General features: G+C 39.3%; 1 protein-coding gene across 20 annotated transcripts in view; it reads right to left on the bottom strand.

Annotated features, from left to right (window-relative positions):
- THRB (thyroid hormone receptor beta) overlaps positions 1 to 20,566 on the bottom strand; it is a 161,301-nt gene that overhangs the window by 46,486 nt on the left and 94,249 nt on the right. For all 20 annotated transcript variants that reach the window (XM_051808420.1, XM_051808408.1, XM_051808409.1 and 17 more), the window contains one exon: positions 7,059 to 7,123. In XM_051808420.1, coding sequence (XP_051664380.1) covers positions 7,059 to 7,065 — 7 coding nt within the window. In that variant the 5' untranslated portion in view covers positions 7,066 to 7,123. The remainder of the gene's footprint in view (positions 1 to 7,058; positions 7,124 to 20,566) is intronic.

The raw sequence follows: 20,566 nt of genomic DNA, 5'->3' as shown, positions 1-20,566 counted from the left end.
TATATCTGAGAATTTCCACCAAGTCTCACAATCCCCACCTACTTGTCAGCCCAAAGGATTGCTTGAGCCTTTCTAAAATGTAGCAACACCCAATGGATGTCTCTTTCAAGTGCAGCCCAGTCTCCCCTTGTGTACACTTGCATTCAAAACACACTCTGGCAAGGAGTCCCAGTGTCTGTCTCTAACGTGCACAACCACCTCCCTGTTTGTTTTAAAGCAAGACTGATTTAATGCCCAACAGGCAGCGATCCACCTCTCCCGGACTCATTTTGCAGACTACTGTTTGTGTGAATATGGGGATGTTAATGGATGTTTACTCTCTTGATATTGTGTTAGATAATTCTTTTAATGCCTGGGAATCTACCAAAGTAAAAGTGAGAAGCCAAAACACCATTTTCAGACTATGGATCAAAATACATAAAATAGATCTTTAAAAACATATAAGTTACAGTGAAGCCATTTAGAAAATCACTTAAATCACTTCCACAAATCACTTCAGATCACTATCACCTTTTTCTAAAATCCAGAGTACTGCTTTCCTTGAGCTTTTTTCTTGAGCTTTCAAATCAGTTCACATGCTCTTTCCCCAGTCCCCATCAGATCTTCCACTCCTTCCCACTGGAGAATGGACAGTAGATTTGGTGATTGCTTACTAACAGCAAAGCCTGTGGAAATGTGCACATAATTGAAGCTCTTTCTTTTTTCAAGATCATAAAACAGTTCAAGTTATTTTAGTTCTAGAATTCCTTAAAGAGATACCAGGTATCTTGAAATAACACCTCCTGTTGAAGGACTGAGGTTTGAGCAATGGTCAGGTAAAAAAAACAGAAGTACTAAAACTAGCGGTCTTGACAAATATGTAATTTGTCAAAGGAAAAAAAAAAAATAAATCAAGTTTGCCCAAGCAATGGAGTCAAAGGTTTCTTCAGTAAGAAAGACAGACTGGGATGTAAGGAGAAAATTCTTCAAAACTTGAAATAAACTCAAGCTTGGTACAAGTCTAAACCATTTTCAGACGCAGAACAAAGCAGAAGTGAAAGTCTGGCCTTCATATGCTGCAACATTTACGCACTTCCTTGAACATTCATTTTCTTTTATGGTAAGTAGTGTAGAAATTCTGATGCTTTTAAAGAACACAATTAGAAGTGCAGTAAGGGAATGTCAATGGTATTTTGTTTATATGGAAATAACTGAACAGTGCCTGATTGCATCGATCCTGTAGTTTACCAACAGCTTTACAATTGGCACAAAAAATTACAGTTCCCTCTCTCTCTCTAGAACTCAATATAAAGGAGAAGCAGTGTAAGTTCATTGCTCTGACATACAGTTATCAGAAGAACTAAACAGCAGTCTGTGGTCAGACTTTTGAAGATCATAAAATGGCAGGCTGCAACTCCTGTGGCAGGGAGTGAAGAAGACTTAAAAAACATAGAAGGACATTTTGTGTCCTTTTATTAACTACTTTAAAAGGTTTTTGCCTGCAAAATTAACAGTTATGTTTTTATATTGACACTATGCACTCCTTCTAAAGTGATGGTAGTTGTGAAACAGAGTAACACAGTCTAAGAATTATACTCAAAATTTCAAACACAGCAATCTGCTTCCACTAGAAATAAGTTTCAGAAAGATGAGTTAGCACAAGAAACAGTTGTGGTTTAAATAAAATTGCTATAGAAAGGGACCGAGTATACTGATCGATTATTAAAAACAAAATAGAAAAGGAAAAAAATAGCAGCATTAACATAATGAAATGTATTTCAGAAAATGACTAGCAAATGCTGCAAAACTAAAAAAAATAACACATTTGTTTTCTCTGTTCCTCATGAAATCTAAACCAATCTTGGTTTTTTTTAACCCTCTTGAAAACATCTTATCTGGAAAAAACAGCAGGTATTCCTAAGTTGAAAATACCAAATTTAAACACGTTTAGAAACACAGAGACATAAGATCTTCATGTTTCTCCAAAGAAAAAACCCACTGTTTAGAGAACCTTTTCTTCCCCCATGACGAAAAAGAAAACACCAACATATAGAACTGCATAAAAAATTGAAACATTGCAAAATGTTTTACAGACTACTTGGCTTTTGTATTGATATAGCACTTTTAAAAACATTAAAATTTAAACAAAGAAGGTAAAATTACACCAGAGTGTCTGCAACCTAGAACTTATGAAGTGTGATATTTTTAACTGCATATTCAAAAATATGCTTCTAAGTAATAAGAGCCATCATGGAGTGATTCATAGCTTCATGCAAAAACATCCCACAATATAAATCTTGTTAACCTTTTGAAAATCCCCAAAAGCTCATTACAAAGCTGCTGAATCCTAGTGTAACAAAACCTTATATTAAAGTATTTACTGTCCTTCTAAAATGTCCATTACTTAAAAGAAATAATACACTTGAGTTGTTGGATTTTATAGTGGTCTGGCAGGCAAAGAAGTGTCAGACAGTGATGTATGTCAAATTAAATTATCCTAGAAAAACCATAATAGAAATTCAGGATAAATAATTTCTCAGTTGATGTTAAACAATAAACTATTCTCCATCTGAATTAATATCAAGTTTATAGGGTAATGAGCATTACAGTGAAAAGACTCATGAAGAAAATGTGGTACCTTTCCTATCCTATTACTTTTCCCAGTTCTTGGAAACTACATGCAACACCCTTGGACACACTGGTTTTCAAATGGATTTGTTGCACGAAAGCTGATTAAATTTCTTCTCCAAATGAGAGACCTGTTACAAGAAATGTTGCATATTAAATTCTACTTACTGAAAATATGCATTTATGACATTTAAATTATATTCCCCAATGTAAGCACTTAATTTCATTATAATTCCTATCTTGATCTAACTTTACAGTCATTACCGAATAGAACAGTGTTGAGCATAGAAGCACAATGACTGAGTTGATTATGAAACCCTTGAGTAAAAGCAGAGTAAAACGCTGGCCTTGCTGAAGTCAGAGAAAGAGCTGCTGCAGATTTCACTGGCACTACTATTATATTCTTTACATTCACTCTTCATCTGCCATGAAGGTGAAAATAATGAGATTTACTGCATTCTACAAATATTTTCTAGGTTTTAAAAGCCACTTTTTAATTTCTTCTTCAGTTCTCACTCCAGTAAATAAAGTAAGATGAAGACACGCCTCAGAGGTTGTCCTGCATTTTGGGAGAAAATGTACACAAGGAAGCCTTCAACATTAGATTATTGCCAGTGAATAGTGATGCTAAAGCCAGAAGCTTCACTACAGTATTAACACAGAAAGAATGTTTTCAATTTACTATGTTACATATTTATTTGAAAGTACTATCTTCTCAATGAGAAAATAATACTTTCCAACTTTTTAATTTTTCTATTCTATCGTGCAAATGTATGACAGAAAGACTTGCAGTTATTGCTAAGATAGTACTGATTTTTAAAATGCTTATATCATTTTCTTTCCCATATATTACTCTGTGGGCAGTAATTGTTGGTGCCAACCGTAAAGCTGCGGATGAACAGCTGTTGTTAGAGCCCAGAAAGCCAATCATACCCTGGGCTGCACCAAAAGCAGTGTTACCAGCAGGTTGAGGGAGATGATTCTGCCCCTCTACTCTGCTCTCATGAGACCCCACCCGGAGTGCTGCATCTAGCTCTGGGGTCCTCAGCACAGGAAAGACCCAGACCTGTTGGAGTGAGTCCAGAGGAGGACCACCAAGATGATCACAGGGATTGAACACCTCTCCTATGAGGAAAGTTTGAGAATTGAGATTGTTCAGCCTGGAGAAGGGAAAGCTCTGTGGAGACTTTATTGCGGCCTTTCAGCACCTAAAGGGGGCCTATAAGAAAGATGGGAACAAACTTTTTAGCCTGTTGCAATAGGCTAAAAGGGGTAATGGTTTTAAGCTGAAAGAGGGTCGAATTACATTAGATGTAAGGAAGAAGATTTTACAATGAGGGTGTTAAACACTGGAACAGCTTGTCCAGAGAAGTTGTGGATGCCCCATCCCTGGAAGCATTAACGATGAGGTTGGACGGGGCTCTGAGAAACCTAATCTAGTTGATGTCCCTGCTTATTGCAGGGGGGTTAGACAAGATAACCTTTAAAGGTCCCTTCCAACCCAAACCATTCTGTGATTTTGTGATTCTATAGAAGACAACGCATACTTAAAAAAATCGTGTTTCAAAACAGGAAAGTTAAACTTTCAGGTTTGTTATGTAACATTTTTTGTGTGATCCCTCATCTGAAAACTATTTATTTTATCAAGCTTCAGTTAATGGGAACAGAATGCATCTATCTCAGACATAGTACCCAAAGATATGCTATGTCCAGCTCTCCACCTCCTGAAGAATCCCTTTATCTCAATGTTTGGTCATCATCTGAGTTATGTGTAAATAAAACTGGTTAGGCAAGTTTTGACACCTAGAGTAGCAAAAGTATACTAACAAACACTGTTTACAAAACCTGCAGATCCAGCTTTTCACTTGTCAGCTTCTAATGGCACCAAGTACCCAATATTAGGTGTTAATTAACTCCATCTGTATTGCTGGGTAAACTCTGCATTCTAAGGAAAAGGAAGAGTAGTTTGGACTTCACTTTGAACATCAGCTTTTCAGTTTATCTTTTTGCATGCAAATATTTTACCTGGTACATTAATTTTGCTTTTTATTTTTAATTTTATTCACTCTTAAGTAAGGGCTTCTACACTTCTGAAATCCTTAGATGATACTAATAACTTTGAAGTTCCCAAATAATTTTGACAAACTTGAACTCTCTCTATTAAAAGCAATAACTACATAAAATAATCACACTAGTATGTGTTTTTAAAGCTGAGATGCCAAAATATTTGAAATATTTTTCTTATGGAAACTGCAAATGTAGTACAGCCTAGCTTTACTGTCAAGGCCAAATTCTACAACCTTCTGTCAGAAAAACTTCTCTAGATTGCACTAAAACCTGAAGGCTTTTGGGCAGTGCCTACAACAGGAAAATACATACTGCAGTAAAAATATAACATATGGGCAGAGAAATTAGCTATCAAAAATTCAGAATACAGCCCATTATTTTAGTCAAATGGTTTGGTTTTGGATTAGATTCTGTTCTTATTCCAGTGACTCAGTAACAGAATCTAAAATTCCATTTTCATTCATTAGGAAAGGACACCTGTCTGGCTCTGGATGGTGGCATTTATGAAGTTTTTATAGAGTTTGAAAGATTTTCATTTCATCCATGCTTCTTTTCACATTCAGACTCATGTAGGGAATGTCATTCCTATAGTCAGAAACAGAAAATAAGAACTGCTCATAAAGAAAAGTGATGGACATCTACAGCTGTACCAATAGTCATCTTATGATTATTTTCTTTGCACGTTATTTGCTCTGCCCACTTCTTTCAAAAGAAATGTAGAAAATGTAGGTCCTTCCAATTAGGCTTTGTGTTTCACTGAGCTTAGCTGAGCTGCCCTGCCAGGGACAAGTCCAGTGAGACAGGGCTGGTTACAGTGCTAGTGGAAAATCTCCATAAAACTGCCCTCCACAGGAAGCCACAGACCCAACAGAAAAAGTGGGCACGCTGCATTTCCTTCCTCATCTCTTGCCATCACATAGCACAAGCTACTAACTGCTCTCTCCAAAACCACAGCAACATTAAGACCTGACGTAAAATGCCATAAAACACAGTTTAGCATGAGACAGAAGAGAGCACAACGGAGAGCTGGAAGACACCAAGTTATGTGGCAATGATTTAAATTCTTCCAAAACAGGTATTTGCCAAATGAAATCATCATGCCTAGAATGCCTGCAGAACAATGCAAAAACACTCTACCAGGCCCTGCCAATATAGCCTAAGGATACTAACTCCTTCCTGATCCTCATGCAGTGGTGATGCTAATTCAGAGCCTGACACATCAACTGAGGGTCAGGTTACTCCACTTCATTGCACAAACTGCCTCAATGCCCTATGCCTCCTTCTTATATTCACCTCCCCTTCAACAGGCAGCAAAGAAACCATAAAAAACCACACCTTTGCACATTATAAAATAATACATTTTACTGTAAAAGCATAGATTTAAATAATACTCTGCATCTCCCCATGAATTTTACCCTCTATCTATCTCATATCTAGAATCCTAAAGTTAGAAGACCAGCTTTGTTGATGAATGAAGCCATTACCACTTGCTGGCCAATGTGAAAGGACGGGAGCCTTCTAGGGGAAAGGAAAGGATATTTGATATGCACAGTCAGTAAAAATAAACTGTCCCTTGAGCATAACACCAGGAATTCAGTCTTGTTAGTTATGACTTTTCCTACGTAGCACATGCTGCATTTTACAAACAAGCTTTTAAAAGGTCCCATTTATGCATTTGGCTCTTGAAATACACGTTGACAAATGGTATCAGCAGAACATTTTCTTAGGCAATTTCATGAATGCTAAAACGAATTCTGGAAGTCTGAAATTCTTTGGCTTTCTAGATGATCTCCACATTGTAAGTACATCTTTCTAGACACCCTGTTCTGGGATTAGATACATGGGGGTTTTGACACAGCTAATTTATGCGTAGCCCTCAAATGCTTTGCAACTGGCAGGCATAAGATGGCTAAGCAGGATTAAAATGGTTAATGGTCATTTCAACTCTGGATCTTCAGCCCACCTACAGATCTAGTCAATAATTCTCTGAAGAGTACTTGGTAATCTATGTAACATGAGTTTGACTGTCTCACTGTGAAGCTCAGGGGATATATCCATGTTACAAAATAACTTAGGTCAATGTAGTCAGCAGAAACTGTTGGTGTCCTGGCAGTTTCAGTCGGAATGCTGAAGTTGGAATGTGTGTTTAGAACAAAACATAACTACATTCCTGAAGGAAAATCAAGGAAAAAGAGAGTTTCAACATAAAAATGTTGGGGAAGGTGTGTCCCACATCTCTATACTCTGGGTCAAGGAAGGATTTCTATTCCCAGTACCAATGCATTCAGAATTTGTTAAAGAAGTATTTTGCAGGATGTATTTAATAATAATCACTCCAGCAAAGCAAGAAATATTGCATAGATGCTCTTACAAAATATGATTACCTGACATACTGCTGGGAATTATGGATATGTAATCATTCTTGTCCTTCTTCCGTCACCAATGTCAGCTGCCAAAAAAAAAAGAAAAAAACCCCATGTAATATGTCCATAAATGCACATCTGCAGAATACCATTAGCATTTAAACAGGATGGAATATTTTGGATCTTGAATACCATGTTCCATGTTCAATGGCTTAACACATTCAATTCAAAGCACCTTGCTTAGCTGCATGAGGCAACGAATGCAAATCAAGTCCAAAACACGGTAAACTGGAGGATCTGTGGATAACAGGGATTTTTGGAAGCAAGGTCTAAAAGTTGGTGGCTACTGATACAGAAAAAAAAATGCTTCTGCCCACTTCATGGAACACTATCTGTTAGGTTTTTTTCAGAATCTCCTGTAAGTATTATATGTCACCTTCGGAGCTAACTGGTTTTTACTTTACAGTTGCTAATGATACATGCCCATTACTCTCAGGTTCAGTAAGAACAGAGAATTCAAAGGAATTAGAAATCCTGTGTCTACAGTTACACCGATTCTTCTTCAATCATTTGAAATCCAAAAATCTATAAACTTTTACAAAGTTCTGAGACTTAAATAGTAATTTTACTCATTTGGTAGAAAACTAATTTATATGTACTTACTACTTTTGCACAGCATCATCATCTCTTTTATTAAGAAGACAACTGCAGCTGTGAAGAACTGAATTTAGCATTTTATAGTCTTGGTTTTAATATTTAGATCGTGTCCCCCATTCATATGACCATACACACAGAGTGGCATTAACTTTTTGTCTGTTTGGTAGCAAAGATTGAAGCCCTGCAAGCTCATTTAGTGTCAGGAGAGAAAGTCATGGATATAAGTTACAACATCTTCCTTCAGCAGTATTGGTATTTATACCAGACATCACGTTTTTCACACAGAGGTATAGCAGGCAGCATGCCCTTGTTCTGCCCAAAACAGAGTGCCCAGCTGGATGATCCCGGCTCGCTCCCTAGTTTAAGCACCAACAATCCAATCCAAGTGGAGACAATCCTGAAGGTATTACTCCAGAATAGAGACAAGATCTCATTAGAATTTTTAAGTAAGAAATCCCAGGCCTACAAGTGACCCTACTAATGCCTGTGGAAAATTAGCCTGAGAACAGTCACGTTCTCTGGAATATCATCCCCCTGTATTCGGAACTTGTGAGGCTGCACCTTGAGTTCTGTGTTCAGTTTTGGGCCCCTCACTTTAAGAAAGACATTGAGGTGCCAGGGTGCGTCCAGAGAAGGGCAACAAGGCTCATGAAAGGTCTACAAAACATGTCCTATGAGGAATGGCTGAGGGAGCTGTGTTTGTTTATCCTTGAGAAGGGGGGTCTCTGAGGGGCCTTACTACTCTCTACAACTGCCTGAAAGGAGGTTGTAGTGAGGTGGGGGTTGGTCTCTCTTCTATCCTGCCTGCAGTGAGAGGACCAGAGGAAATGACTTTAAGCTAAGACAGGGGAGATTCAGATTAGATATTTAGATATTAGAAAAATTTTTTTCCTGTTAGGGTGGCCAGGCATTGGAATGGGTTGCCCAGGGAGGTGGTGGAGTCACCATCTCTGGAGGCATTTACGAGGTGTCTGAATCTAGCACTGAGTGATGTGGTTTACGGTTTACAGGGGGAGTGCAGGGTGGACGGTCGGACTGGATGATCTTAAAGGTCTCTTCCAACCTTGATGATTCTATGATCAGGAAAGACCTGCCTTTTAATGTTAGCGTATTTCCACATTTGACAGTGGAAACAGAACCTCTCCTAGATTGTCCCAGTCACCATCTTATGGTAAGAAACTGTCCTTTGGTCTTGTTAATGAGCTTACGGGTTTTATTTCTCTCCGTCCGTTCAGTGCCACAGCCCTGCCTGTATTTCCTCTTGGTCACTGCCTCCTCACACGAGGAGCCTTTCCCTGCCTTGTCCTTAAAATAAATATCCTCCCCCAACAGCAGGCTGAAAGAACATCGAGTGCATCTGTTCTATTTAGGCAGGGACTACATCACCAACAGAATGGGAAAGCAGGTGAGCTGCAGTCCCGGGTAATTAATGTATCTGGGACGCAGCCCCGCCTTTTCACCTAAGCCCATCACCCCCGCCCCCGGCACCGAGAGTCCTCTCGGGCGCTCCCACACCCGGGGCTCCGCACAGGCTACACAAGGTGTTGTCCCTCGCTCGCCCCAGGTGCTGCTTCGCTCCCCGCTACTCGAGACGGAGTGGAAACCAGCGCCATAGCCCGCGCCCACAACACCCCAGCTGCCTGGCCGGGAGGCGCAGGGAAGCGCCGGGAAGCGCCGCAGCTTCCCCGCCCTCCCGGCGGCAGAAGGAACGCGCCCCGCCGGGCCCCGCGGCGCGGAGCGGCAGCGCGCTCTGGCGGCAGCGGCACAGCCGGAGCGCTGCTCCCTGTCTGCATCACTCGATACCTCGTGTCCTTAACTGGACACGTCTGGATAGATCTTTAAACTAAATTAATTGCTACTCCGAAAGTCGGAATTGTTCATGATTAAAAAAAACCAAGCACAACACACACACACACACACACACACGGCCTCCGCTCTCCTCCAATAAACCCCAAACACATCCCTCCTGTCCCGTAAATAAAAAAAGAAGAAAGGGGGGGGAAAAAACCACCCCAAACCCACAATCATAGAATATCCTGGGTTGGAATAGACCCACAAGGACCATTGAAGTTGATCTCCTTGATCTCCTGGCCCTGCACAGGACAACCCCAGGAATATGATCCTGATGGGTTTCTTCCAACTCAGCATATTCTATGATTCAGTGAATCACAGCATTTGCCTGAGAACGTTGCCTCAGGCTCCTTGAGCTCTGGCAGCCTCAGGGCTGTGACCATTTCCCTGGGGAGCCTGTTCCAGTGCCCGACCACCCGCTGGGTGAAGAACCTTTTCCTGATATCCAACCTAAAACTCCCAATACAGCTTCATGCCATTCCCTCAGGTCCTGTCACAGGTCACCAGAGAGGAAAAAGAAAAAAATATGCACCGATTTCTTTTTTCCTTTCTCTATTTCCTAATCATCTGAAATTATTTCTCTCTACAATATGTTATACTTAATGGAAATTACTGATTTCAGTACATAATGTTCACTCTATTTTCAAGAACTGTTGTTCAGTACAAACAACAGAACCAGAGGGGATGATACAAGGTCTTTCTTTTTGCTACTGACATCTTGTGGAACTTCAGAATTCTTCACAGTCTGTCAATCAAGAGATACAAGGATACAAATTTAGATCAGGCCTCCAATTAAAATCAGACCCATCCCGCCATGCCATGGGATGCTGTGAACCTCAACAATAAGCCATTTCCCAGAATTTAATTGTGGTTTGGTGACTCAGTGACATATAAGTGCTCTTGAAGTAAACAATTGAATGTTTTAAACAAAAATTCTGTCCCTCCTGTAAATAATTAGTTACTAAACCTAAAATTATTGGATTTGCACCAATCTGTTAGAAAGGAGGATTAAAAAATTGAGAAATACAATGTTCTTCAATGAATTCTGCATAAAAATTCCAGCTATCCTGGGAGTTTTGCCATTTTCCCTGATGAGACTAGAACTTGGCATAAAGGCAGCTGTCACTTGTATAAAAAAACTAATTACAAAATGACTGTAAGAAAAGATAGTCTTTTGTTTAAAGCATTACACTAACGTATCTAGCTTTGGCAGTCTTCTTGTGTGCCACAGTTTAAAACGGAGAGTTTGCATCCTCTTTTTCCCCTCATAACTGTCTAGAATTTAAGTTTCTTGGAGCAGGTCTTGATGCTGCTATGTGAATGTATATCATCTCCCTCATCTAGCATCTCCGCTAGGTAAATTTAGCAACTGCCAAAGGATACACAGTAACTGAGCCCATTTGTAATACCTGCTTAATACCTGCTTTGTACCTGACAGTGATTTTAATAACCTTCCCAAGTGTACTGGGATGTTTTCAAAAAGATGCTTTTATACCACACTTTATATGCCAGAAGTAATTCCCATTTTTCATTCCAAGGAATGTGGCACACAGATGGAAACATTGTGGAAGTACAGTAGTATTTATCCATTCTGGCACCCAAAACCTTGTCTTCTGAAGGTGCAACACAGTTGCTACTTCAAATGAGCGAGATTAAGTGGTGTCTATGTTAATTATAGCCAGTTCCTCTTGAAGGCATAGTTGTGGAAGATGTTTGGAGTAAATCAGATTCTTTTTCAGCGTCTGCAGCTAAAAAGCACATGACCAGGCACAAGTGGGAAAGATGTGCATGAGTCACAGACGATACTCCGCTACATCAGGCCAATAATGTCTGGTAGTCTTCCCGGACATTGCAGAGTAAGTTTCTTTCTTGCCAGAAGTGACACAATTTTCATGGCTAAGCTTTGCTAACGTCACAGAGATGAGGGAACAAGCTTTGTTAGATTATCTGCTGTGTGTTGAGCACTTATTTGCCCAAAAAGAGATACCCAAGGTCTCATGGCTCTGAGTCACAAACCCTATGCACGCAGCACCAATTCAGAGGCTGCTATCTCACATCCCACGTGATCTCCCTTCTAGAGAGTTGAGGCAGCAGAGTGGACAGTGTGCTCCTTCTCCATCGCTGGAGCTCAACTCTACTTCTTTTTCTTTCTTTTTTTTTTTTTTAACAAGGTAGTCTTTACATTAATATTGGATACAACTAATAAAGGTAGCAAAATGTTTACTCTGCCTTGATACTGAGTTGTGCCTCAGATCTACAGCCCCGCACCAGGAAAAGAATATTTTATACTGCCTCAAAATAAAAAGATAAAAGACATCTTTGGGATCTGCAGATCCTCTGGCCTGAAAAGGTGATATTTGGAATTAATTCTCAGGCTTTGATCTCCAGTCTAGAAAAACTGTCCAGCCACAGTGCCAGTTACTGCACCTACTTACTTTTTCCATAATGAGAGGTGATAAACCAATTAGCATTAATCAATATGGTTAAGTGTTCTCCCATGCTCACCAAGTGCCTCCTCCTTCACGCAACTGCACTGGATTAACCAATGGCTGTACAAAAGGAGTTCGCTGCTCAGGGGATGAAGGTGTTTTTGACCTTATTCTGATGCTTCAGGTTTAGATGGTGGCTGCCAGTCTCCTCTAAACCAGGGGCATGGTAATTTTGTGGTTTGAATCCTGGTTCCTGTCCATACCACGAATTGCACACTTCTTCACAAGCCTCAGGCTTCCCTTCCCACTCACCAAGCGGCTGCACAGAAAGGACAAGCACTGCTGCCTCCTGTCTCTTCTCAAGGCAGGAACAGGTGGGAAAAGGGATTTTGCACCTTTCAGAAGCACTGACAAACCACCTGCCTCTTTGCTGGACTGCCCCTTGACATCCCTTTTTAAAAGCCAGAGGGAGGGCCATGGGGCAACCTGGCTCATTCACTCAAGTCCCTCCTGTAACCCTACCTGCAACAGCCAATGCCTCTGGCTTATCCCTGGTACTCTTATACAACACTCTTACACAACATTTGCCGCTTTGCTTCTGGCTCACCAGGAGCTGGGCTGCCTCCAGGGAGGGGAGCCTGGTGCCGAGAAGAGGGGAGGGCTGCTGGCAGACCCGGGGATGGGTGGGAGCCTGCCCAGGTCCTGGGATGCGGGAGGGAGCTGGCGAGGGCACAGAGCAGGATAGCAAAGCATGTAGCTTTTGTAACAGGGTGCAGAGGGAAAGCTCCATCACAGTCAGAGTAAGCACCCCAGGACTCCAGTCCCTCATGCCCTTCCTTCCACAAATTATGGCACTTCTGTTTTTCTTGAGGGCTATCTTGGCTTGGGGGCGATGAATTATGGGATGAATCATCTGAATATTTTGTTCTGCAAACTCTCTCCATGAAAGCTGCTCTCACTTTGAACTTCATCTTTAGTGAAAAACCCAGAGTAGCAACTTCACATCAGGAAAAATTAGAAGGTACCCATATACAGGTTGTATTGATGCCTAACTGAACTTTAAAGTTTATTTCAATATTTAATGGGAAAGCAAAATTACTATTTTAGAGCAAGATATAGAGAGGATTTTGTACTAATATATATTCAGTGAAAAAATGTACGAGACTATGGCTTATGGTACACAATATCTATATAATGAGCCAGTGGTATTCGCTCCCTTGCAAAACATAATGAATAACTTGCACTGTATGAGAAATAAAAATCTCTCTAGTTTTCCAGATACATTTAATGAAAAGCCCCCATCAGAACTGGCTTGTAGGCACAAGCTCAGAAGTGGACTTTGACTCATGCTTTTTATTGCTAGTCTAGCTCAATTCATGAGGACACAAAAACATGCAATAAAGCAAAAAATGAAAACCACAGTGCACTATTTGTATAGGCATTTGCAGTCTATTCTGAAACGCAAGAACAAAAAGGCAAAGAGCTTTCTAATAGGAACGTCCAGTAGTTCTGTGTAACATCCTCCTCACACAGACTCAACACGTGCTTAGCTCTGTGCAGGCATCAGCAGATTTTTTACAGCATGAAAGCCAGAAAATTTTTATATGCAGACAAGAAGTCTCACAAAAGATAACACTAACTTCACTGCTTTACAGGTTTTTGAAAGCTCTCGTGTTCAATAAGCAGATCTGCAGGATGAACAATACTAATTTAGATGGACAAACTAATTCTTCCCATAGCCCCATTGTGAGGCTTTGGATCTGGCATATGGTTTGTAGGACAGGCTGAATGATAAAGCTGTTGATTTCAACCTAGCTACAAAAAAATAGACCCAGCACCACAAAATGAAGTAATGCAAGACAAAAACAAGATAAAAGTTGTTTTTATGATTTCATCAGAACTTATTGGCTTACTGTATTGGGGAAAATATATCTTTTTATAAGATAATGGAAAATATAATAATGCATTTCTTCATAGCCAAAAAGAAAAGGAGTTTTAGTATTTCTGTCTGTTTCCCAGTAGCCTGAACAGATTAGAAAGGAGGTTTCATTGAAAGAATGTGGAGGAAGACTGTAACATTACCTTTAAACCATCTGGTCATCAAGTAGAAAACAGAACATGTAATTCTTCTCTCTCCCAGTACTCACAGAAATGAGTAATGTTATCTCAGAGTATCTCAAATCACTTACTATTATGACCTGGAGCTGCTGACTGGCCCTAAGATGTAAAGGCTCTAAGAAATCTACTTATATGAAGCTTAAAATTCGGTCAGCATAATGGGCTTCAGCCTTCTCTTCCTTTACTTCATCCCCTTACACAAATGTCAGCTCCTCTAGCACTTTGCTTTGGCCTACTACATGTGTACACAGGAGGGCATGAGAGGAGCACAGAACTGGAGGCAGCCCTGTTTAGCCACTATTTTGATAGTCAGGGATTTATTCCCTGTGAGAGACTTCCTTAAGATGAAGCATTATGGTGCAAACTAGCCAGATTTGCCAAAGAGTAGTTGATCGGTAACTGTGAATTAAGTGATGTTTATATCATTAAAGATTTAAGCCTTAATTCACAAAGACCTCTACAGACTTGAATAAATATCCAGCTGAGCAAGGATCCTGGAGGGCCGAGAATGATAGAAAACTAAAGGAGATAATATAAAAGATCTCTAATTTGAGTCAGTATTCCAGTGGTTTTTTGAGACATTTCATAGCTTATGTGTTCGTTCCCCAGCATATGTGTATTCAGACAATAGCTTTGACATAAAACTTTTCTTGTTTATCTGTTTTGTTCCATAGTCTCAGGAAACATTAGCTCTCCCTGAAATTTCAACAAGGGGCAGTTTATCTTCAATGCTAATTTCTCTTATTAACTACTTTCAAGTGTGTATTAGACAAAGGCTGTCTTGAATTACCTACCCAGTAAGTCTCTGCAACTAAGTAACATCAGATAATCTCAGAGATAACAAATTTCAAAAACTTTCCTTGAACTGATTCCCCCCCCTTATGATGAAATTGATCCAGAAAAAGAATACTTTCTAAATGTCAAGAGGGGAGGTACCTGGATGAATCTTTTTAGCACGAATGCATTTTGTCAATGCATCTTATATACGCTGTGCCTAAAAAATCAGTGAAGCAGAAATGAATATGTTCTAATCTACAAATGTCACTCTGAATAGGGATAAATATTACCCTAAAGATTGGTACTGGCATTTGTTTGAGCTATTTTCAGGGATTCAAATATGAACAGCAGAATTAATGCAGCTTTAGGCTTTCTGCTATTCTTAAACAGAGCTTCAGAAAGCCACCACTTAGTTGAAAAATAAATTCTCAATACTGAAAAATTGTTATCTACATTTCAGGCTTTGATTTACAGTGTGAAAGAAAGTACATCAAACTTTGCAGAAAACCTTGGAAAAGAAAACAAGAGATGCTGTTACAGCTACGGATTTATCCTCATGGGTTTTGTATATTGTGTGACTTGATGAGTTTCCAAACCTGATTCTATTTTTCCTAAAAACTGATAGCTGAATTGCCAAACTACTAAATTCTGAAATGTATGGCTTAAGTTCAATTATAACTGGGGGAAAATTTTGAAGATGGTGATTTTCAGCAAAATTGAAGTAACAGACCAGAACAAGAAGTTAGTTGTTTTCTGAAATCTGTATCCCTAGCTAGCAAAAGCTATGGTGTGTGAATAAAGACTAGCTAAAAATCTGTGCAGAACCTTTCTACAAGTTGAACTGGCAGTCCTGGAGCCTCTGCCTGCTGCTGCAGAAGCAGCTCAAGGGAAATGGGCATCAGAGTTGATGACAGTTGATGACGCACCAAAAGAGGACAGTGCATTTCTGCATGTGTAGGTTCAGGCCTTACGTCGAGCAGTAAAGCAGAAAATATCCCTGATGGCATGTTGAAGGCACACCAGAGACACAAAAAAGTATGACTAATAGAAAGGGAGGGACAGATAAGTTAAATGATTAAGGGGCTGGACTGACATATCTCTGTTGAGAGTTAACTACGGCATGGTGAAGTGACAGGGAAGTGAGCACAGGATAACCACGCCCAAAAGAGAGCAAGGAATGATAGGAGAATGTGACTGTTAGGGAAATTTTGGTTAAATTACGCTAATGCTTACTGGTGGACATGTAATTATGTTAGAGAGTAGCTATATTTGAAAATAAAAATTCCTGCCTGGTTTTAATTGATATTTTGAAATGGAGAACTCCATATTGCTGTTTCTGAGGTTTACCCAAAAGCTTATTTTTCAAAAGAAAAAATTCAATGACTTCAGTAACAATTAGGCTCAAATTGGAGAAAGTTTTCTGCAAATGACCCCTCTGAAAATAAAACCCATAAGTTTTATAGATACATATATTTATAATTATTATAAATAATTTAAGAGTTTCAAGTTACCTTGCAATAAGCTAGTGATCATAAAATATAACTGTATTAAAACTATCTAAAAGCCCTTTGCTTCTGGTTTTGGGCAGACAAGAGTCATGGAGAGAAGGAATAATACTTGTGAAAATGAAGTAGAAGCTCTTATTTTGCTTATTTTAACAGAAAATGGCCTGCATCCTCTGTAATGGCTTTGTCTATATAACCAGCACCACATGAAGTTAACTGGATTTGAGCTGAGGATTTTCACAGCTCAGAAGTTACCTTATTCAAAGTCCTGTTCCTTTTTAACCTCTTTTTTTTTTTTTTTTGAGAATAAACACATTACGGAATTTTCCCAACGAAACAATTCACTGATTTACTCTTTAAGGCAGGCAGGGTTTCCTAAGAGGTGTGTTCTGACCTCTTATCACTTCTTATATCCTTTTTCCTGATCTCCTTGGGGCTCCAGTGCAGACAGAGGAGAGGACAACTACTTCTTCTCAGAAGACGTATATATCCTCATATTAAGTACAAACATTATAGATGGATACCTACTTTTGTGAGCAGACTGGAAACAAATCACATAGCCTTAGTGTTAACAATGGCCTTTCATACGTCCAATAAACCGTGATTTCTCTTCTTTGTTTTTTTTAGACCTGTCTTCTTGTTTGCTGCCTCATTTACAGCTAACAATAATAGAATTAAGCCCCGAAATTAAAAGAAAAAGTTTAATCGCTGATGATTTCGCTATCTCTCCCAAGCAAACAACAAAAGTCCACAACCTTTTAACCTTTTCCATCCTATTTACTAATTACTTATTTTCTAATTAACCCATTATGCATCTGTCAGTGTGTTTTAAATTAAATCACTTTAATTGCTAGTAAGTAGGGTTTATTTAGTTCCTGGTATGGCTGTACGGGGTCATGAGTGTGGGGAGCTGTTGAACCACTCTGAGTTACAGGTGGCTCTGCAAAACTGCTGAAGTTGCTGAAGATAAAGAGGAGTTAAGCTGCTTTCCTTAGGTGATTTGATTTTAATGTCTACTGGCATATTTCTAATGGATGAAAGTTTACTGCAAATACGGAAGGGCATTTTTATTCCTAGTATATAGATCACATCAGACATTGTTTCTTGAAATAATTTTTAATAAAGGAATAATTATGCTAATAGTTTTAGGAAACGCCTATAACCACGTTTACTTTGCTGTATAGTAGAACTCTTTGAAATGCAACACAACTTCAAATAAAGAGAATAGAAAAAACCTAACGTGGGACACAGGGTGTTTTAAGTATGAGGCTAACACTCAACTCACTTGAATATCTTCATGTAAAACACTATAAAAACTGATGACAGTTTTAAGGAAAGACATAATGATTAATGAGGACAGACATAAAAGATTTTGTTCTCTGTAGCACAGTCCCCTTCTACCCCTTGCATGACCCGACTCGCTTTGCTGACCCTGCAGAAAATACCCACTTTTTTGCTGGGTTAGTGAGTTGAATTACCCCTGCAAGGCGGCTGGTGAGCACCACAGCTGGCACCGAGTAAGTGGTAAGAGACCACAGCTGCTAGGAGGGAAGGGGAGGGAGATGAGGTTCACCCTGTCTCATGAAATGGCATGCCAGAGGAATGCAGTACAGGTTTATGCCTTCTGTAATAAACTAGAGTATTTATGACTCTGTGCATTGAAATTACTTTTTAACTGTTAAAATTATTTCAGAAGTTTTCTGAAATACCTTTGAAGATTATAAGTCTTGCACTGGGGAAAAAAACCTATGGACAACACAATTCATTATACCTTTTTCTTGTATTTAGACCCTAATACACTGAAGAAAGTCACTAAAAAGTGCTTTTTGTATGTCCTAGAGAATGGCAATATGATTTGGTAAGGTCGGTCTTTCCTTTTGTACTGAGTAAAGTCACGAATCTAGTACTATTGAGACATGAGAATAAATTTCCAGCAAGAACTCAAGTCCATATCTTTGCTAAATTACCTTAGCAGGGAGGTCAGTATGGAAGCAGCACCCTCCCAGGACATCTGAAGGAAAACTCTGGTATGAGCAGAAAGCACACCAAAAATCACATGGAGAAATCTTACCTACTCCTATTAAGTACTATAGTGTTTCATGATGGCTATGTGACTGAGATAACACCAAGGTATCAATCCGTGTTTCTTTGCTCTCCTGAGTTAGTTGGACTGGCCAGGCTTTTCTTTTAATGCATTATTCTCTCCTCTCTTCTTTCTCCTCCTTTCCAATTTTCCAATTTATCTCCCTTTCTGTTCTAATTTCTAATCTTGTATGTGTGACCGTGCAACAGGAAAACTAGATGTTGCATTTCATTCCTGAGGATCTCAGATTCAGGGGCTCCACTGCCAAACCCTGGCAGTGGAGCCCTGATGACTTCACTTCTGTCTACTGGTCCTGTGTGTCCGCTATCCGAAGAACAAACAGATCCTCGAGGAATGTAGCTGCAAGGAGGGGCAATTACCATTCAAGGAAAACTTTGTTTTAAGACACTCAGCACAGATGACTTCAAAGGTTAGCAGGAAGATACTGAATCAGACCTGGTATGGAGCCCCAGGGGCAAGACAGTGATAAAACGGGGAGTGCTTCCAGTGGTGCAGCATTTTGAACAGCTTCGAAGAACTGGAGAGTTTTCTGGTCTAAAGCTCTACGTAAATGCACTGCACCGGTAAGGGATGGAAGACACAAATGTGAGGATTATCCAAGTCAAGTTACCAGATTAATTTCTCTTGCTTATCTCAGGAAATATTGCCTTGAAAAAGACGACAATAAAGAAGCCAAAGAGAGTCAAGGGACAAGCCACAAGCAAAATGACTCCTGAATGCAAGACAAGACGGAAATTGCTACTTTTTCAGTAGATTTCAGTCCTCCATTTAGCACCATTTCTATTTAACTAATATACAGTTTGATTTTAGCCAGACACTGAAAGACAGTTTTTATGGCACTCACATCAATCAGGAGAAGCAGAACAGGACGTCATCCTTGTATTGCTGATACTGAGGCCTTCCATGATTTATCTCAGCAGCATCACATGGATACTGGTCAGTGGAAATACACGATCTTAGAAGTGATATTCCACATACTTCCCACCAGGCCTATCCAGAAACATGCTAATAAAGCATCAGAGACAGTCTTTTCCTGTTGCTTTCCACAGTGTCTCAAGCAGTAAAATATTGTCAAAAGAGACACACCACTCTAAATTAAGGATGTGGGCATCTTCCCATAACAGTGATGAGAAGGAGCTAATCTATCAGAACAATTTAAAATTAATAAATTTCATAAGTATTAATATATGGATCTAATCTACATTCAGTGTTATCCAAATTACCTTGTGCTGAAAGAACAAGTTCTGTATAATGAAGGAAAACAAACGAAGCTCACAGAAAAATAATTAAAGTTGGGAGTTGCAATGGGAATTGGAGTCAGCACTGCCTCATGTTCTGTGTTTAAAATTTGTTCTTACAGTTACCCAGCTTCCTCATCCATAAGGTGGAGATGATAATAATTGCTTCAGTTCCAACAGTATGCCAGTAAGATCTACAGATAAGCCATCAGAACTGTTATTATTAATATTATATATGCTTGGCATGCATTTTTTACTTCAAAACACTTTTATAGATTGCATTTCTGGTCTACTCTCGGTGTTTAGGGAATCACTTTTTTAGACTTTATAAAAGTTATTCTCAATTTATTTACGACATTTGGGCATATTCTTTGCCATTGACTTAAATTCTATCTTACAGCTCATTAGTTTTATGGGATTTTGTTCTCTGTACGATGTGGGAACACAGGAGCGCAATGATTCAACAAACACCAGTTTTACCAACCAGCCAGATTTAACAGGCTATTTCTTGTTGTATCCTATAAACACAGTGAGAAGCCAATCTGATATTTAATGATGCAAACCATAAGCAGAGGTAGTGTTTTGTGCCAAGATACAATATGTGGAGATTGCAAAAGCTCATAGTGAAATTTCTGGGGAAAAAAAATACAGCATGGAGGTTTTTGAGTTGTTATTTCGTGCAAATCAAAACAGAGTATCTTTACTGTGATAAACATAGAGATTAATTAGAAAAAAAAAGATACTGACAGCATGAGAAAACACCTCATATTGTCTATGGAAGGTATCTGCAACCAACTGTGCTTTTTATGTGAAAACTTTATCAGAATAGGATTCCCAGATTTACTTTCAT

Source organism: Manacus candei, unplaced genomic scaffold (assembly GCF_025592945.1).
Source record: "Manacus candei isolate 608988 ecotype Guabito, Panama unplaced genomic scaffold, ASM2559294v1 h1tg000072l, whole genome shotgun sequence".
In the NCBI taxonomy this organism is placed as follows: Eukaryota; Metazoa; Chordata; class Aves; order Passeriformes; family Pipridae; genus Manacus; species Manacus candei.
The sequence above is the reverse complement of the archived record's forward strand: the minus strand, read 5'-3'. Positions and strand labels throughout refer to the sequence as shown.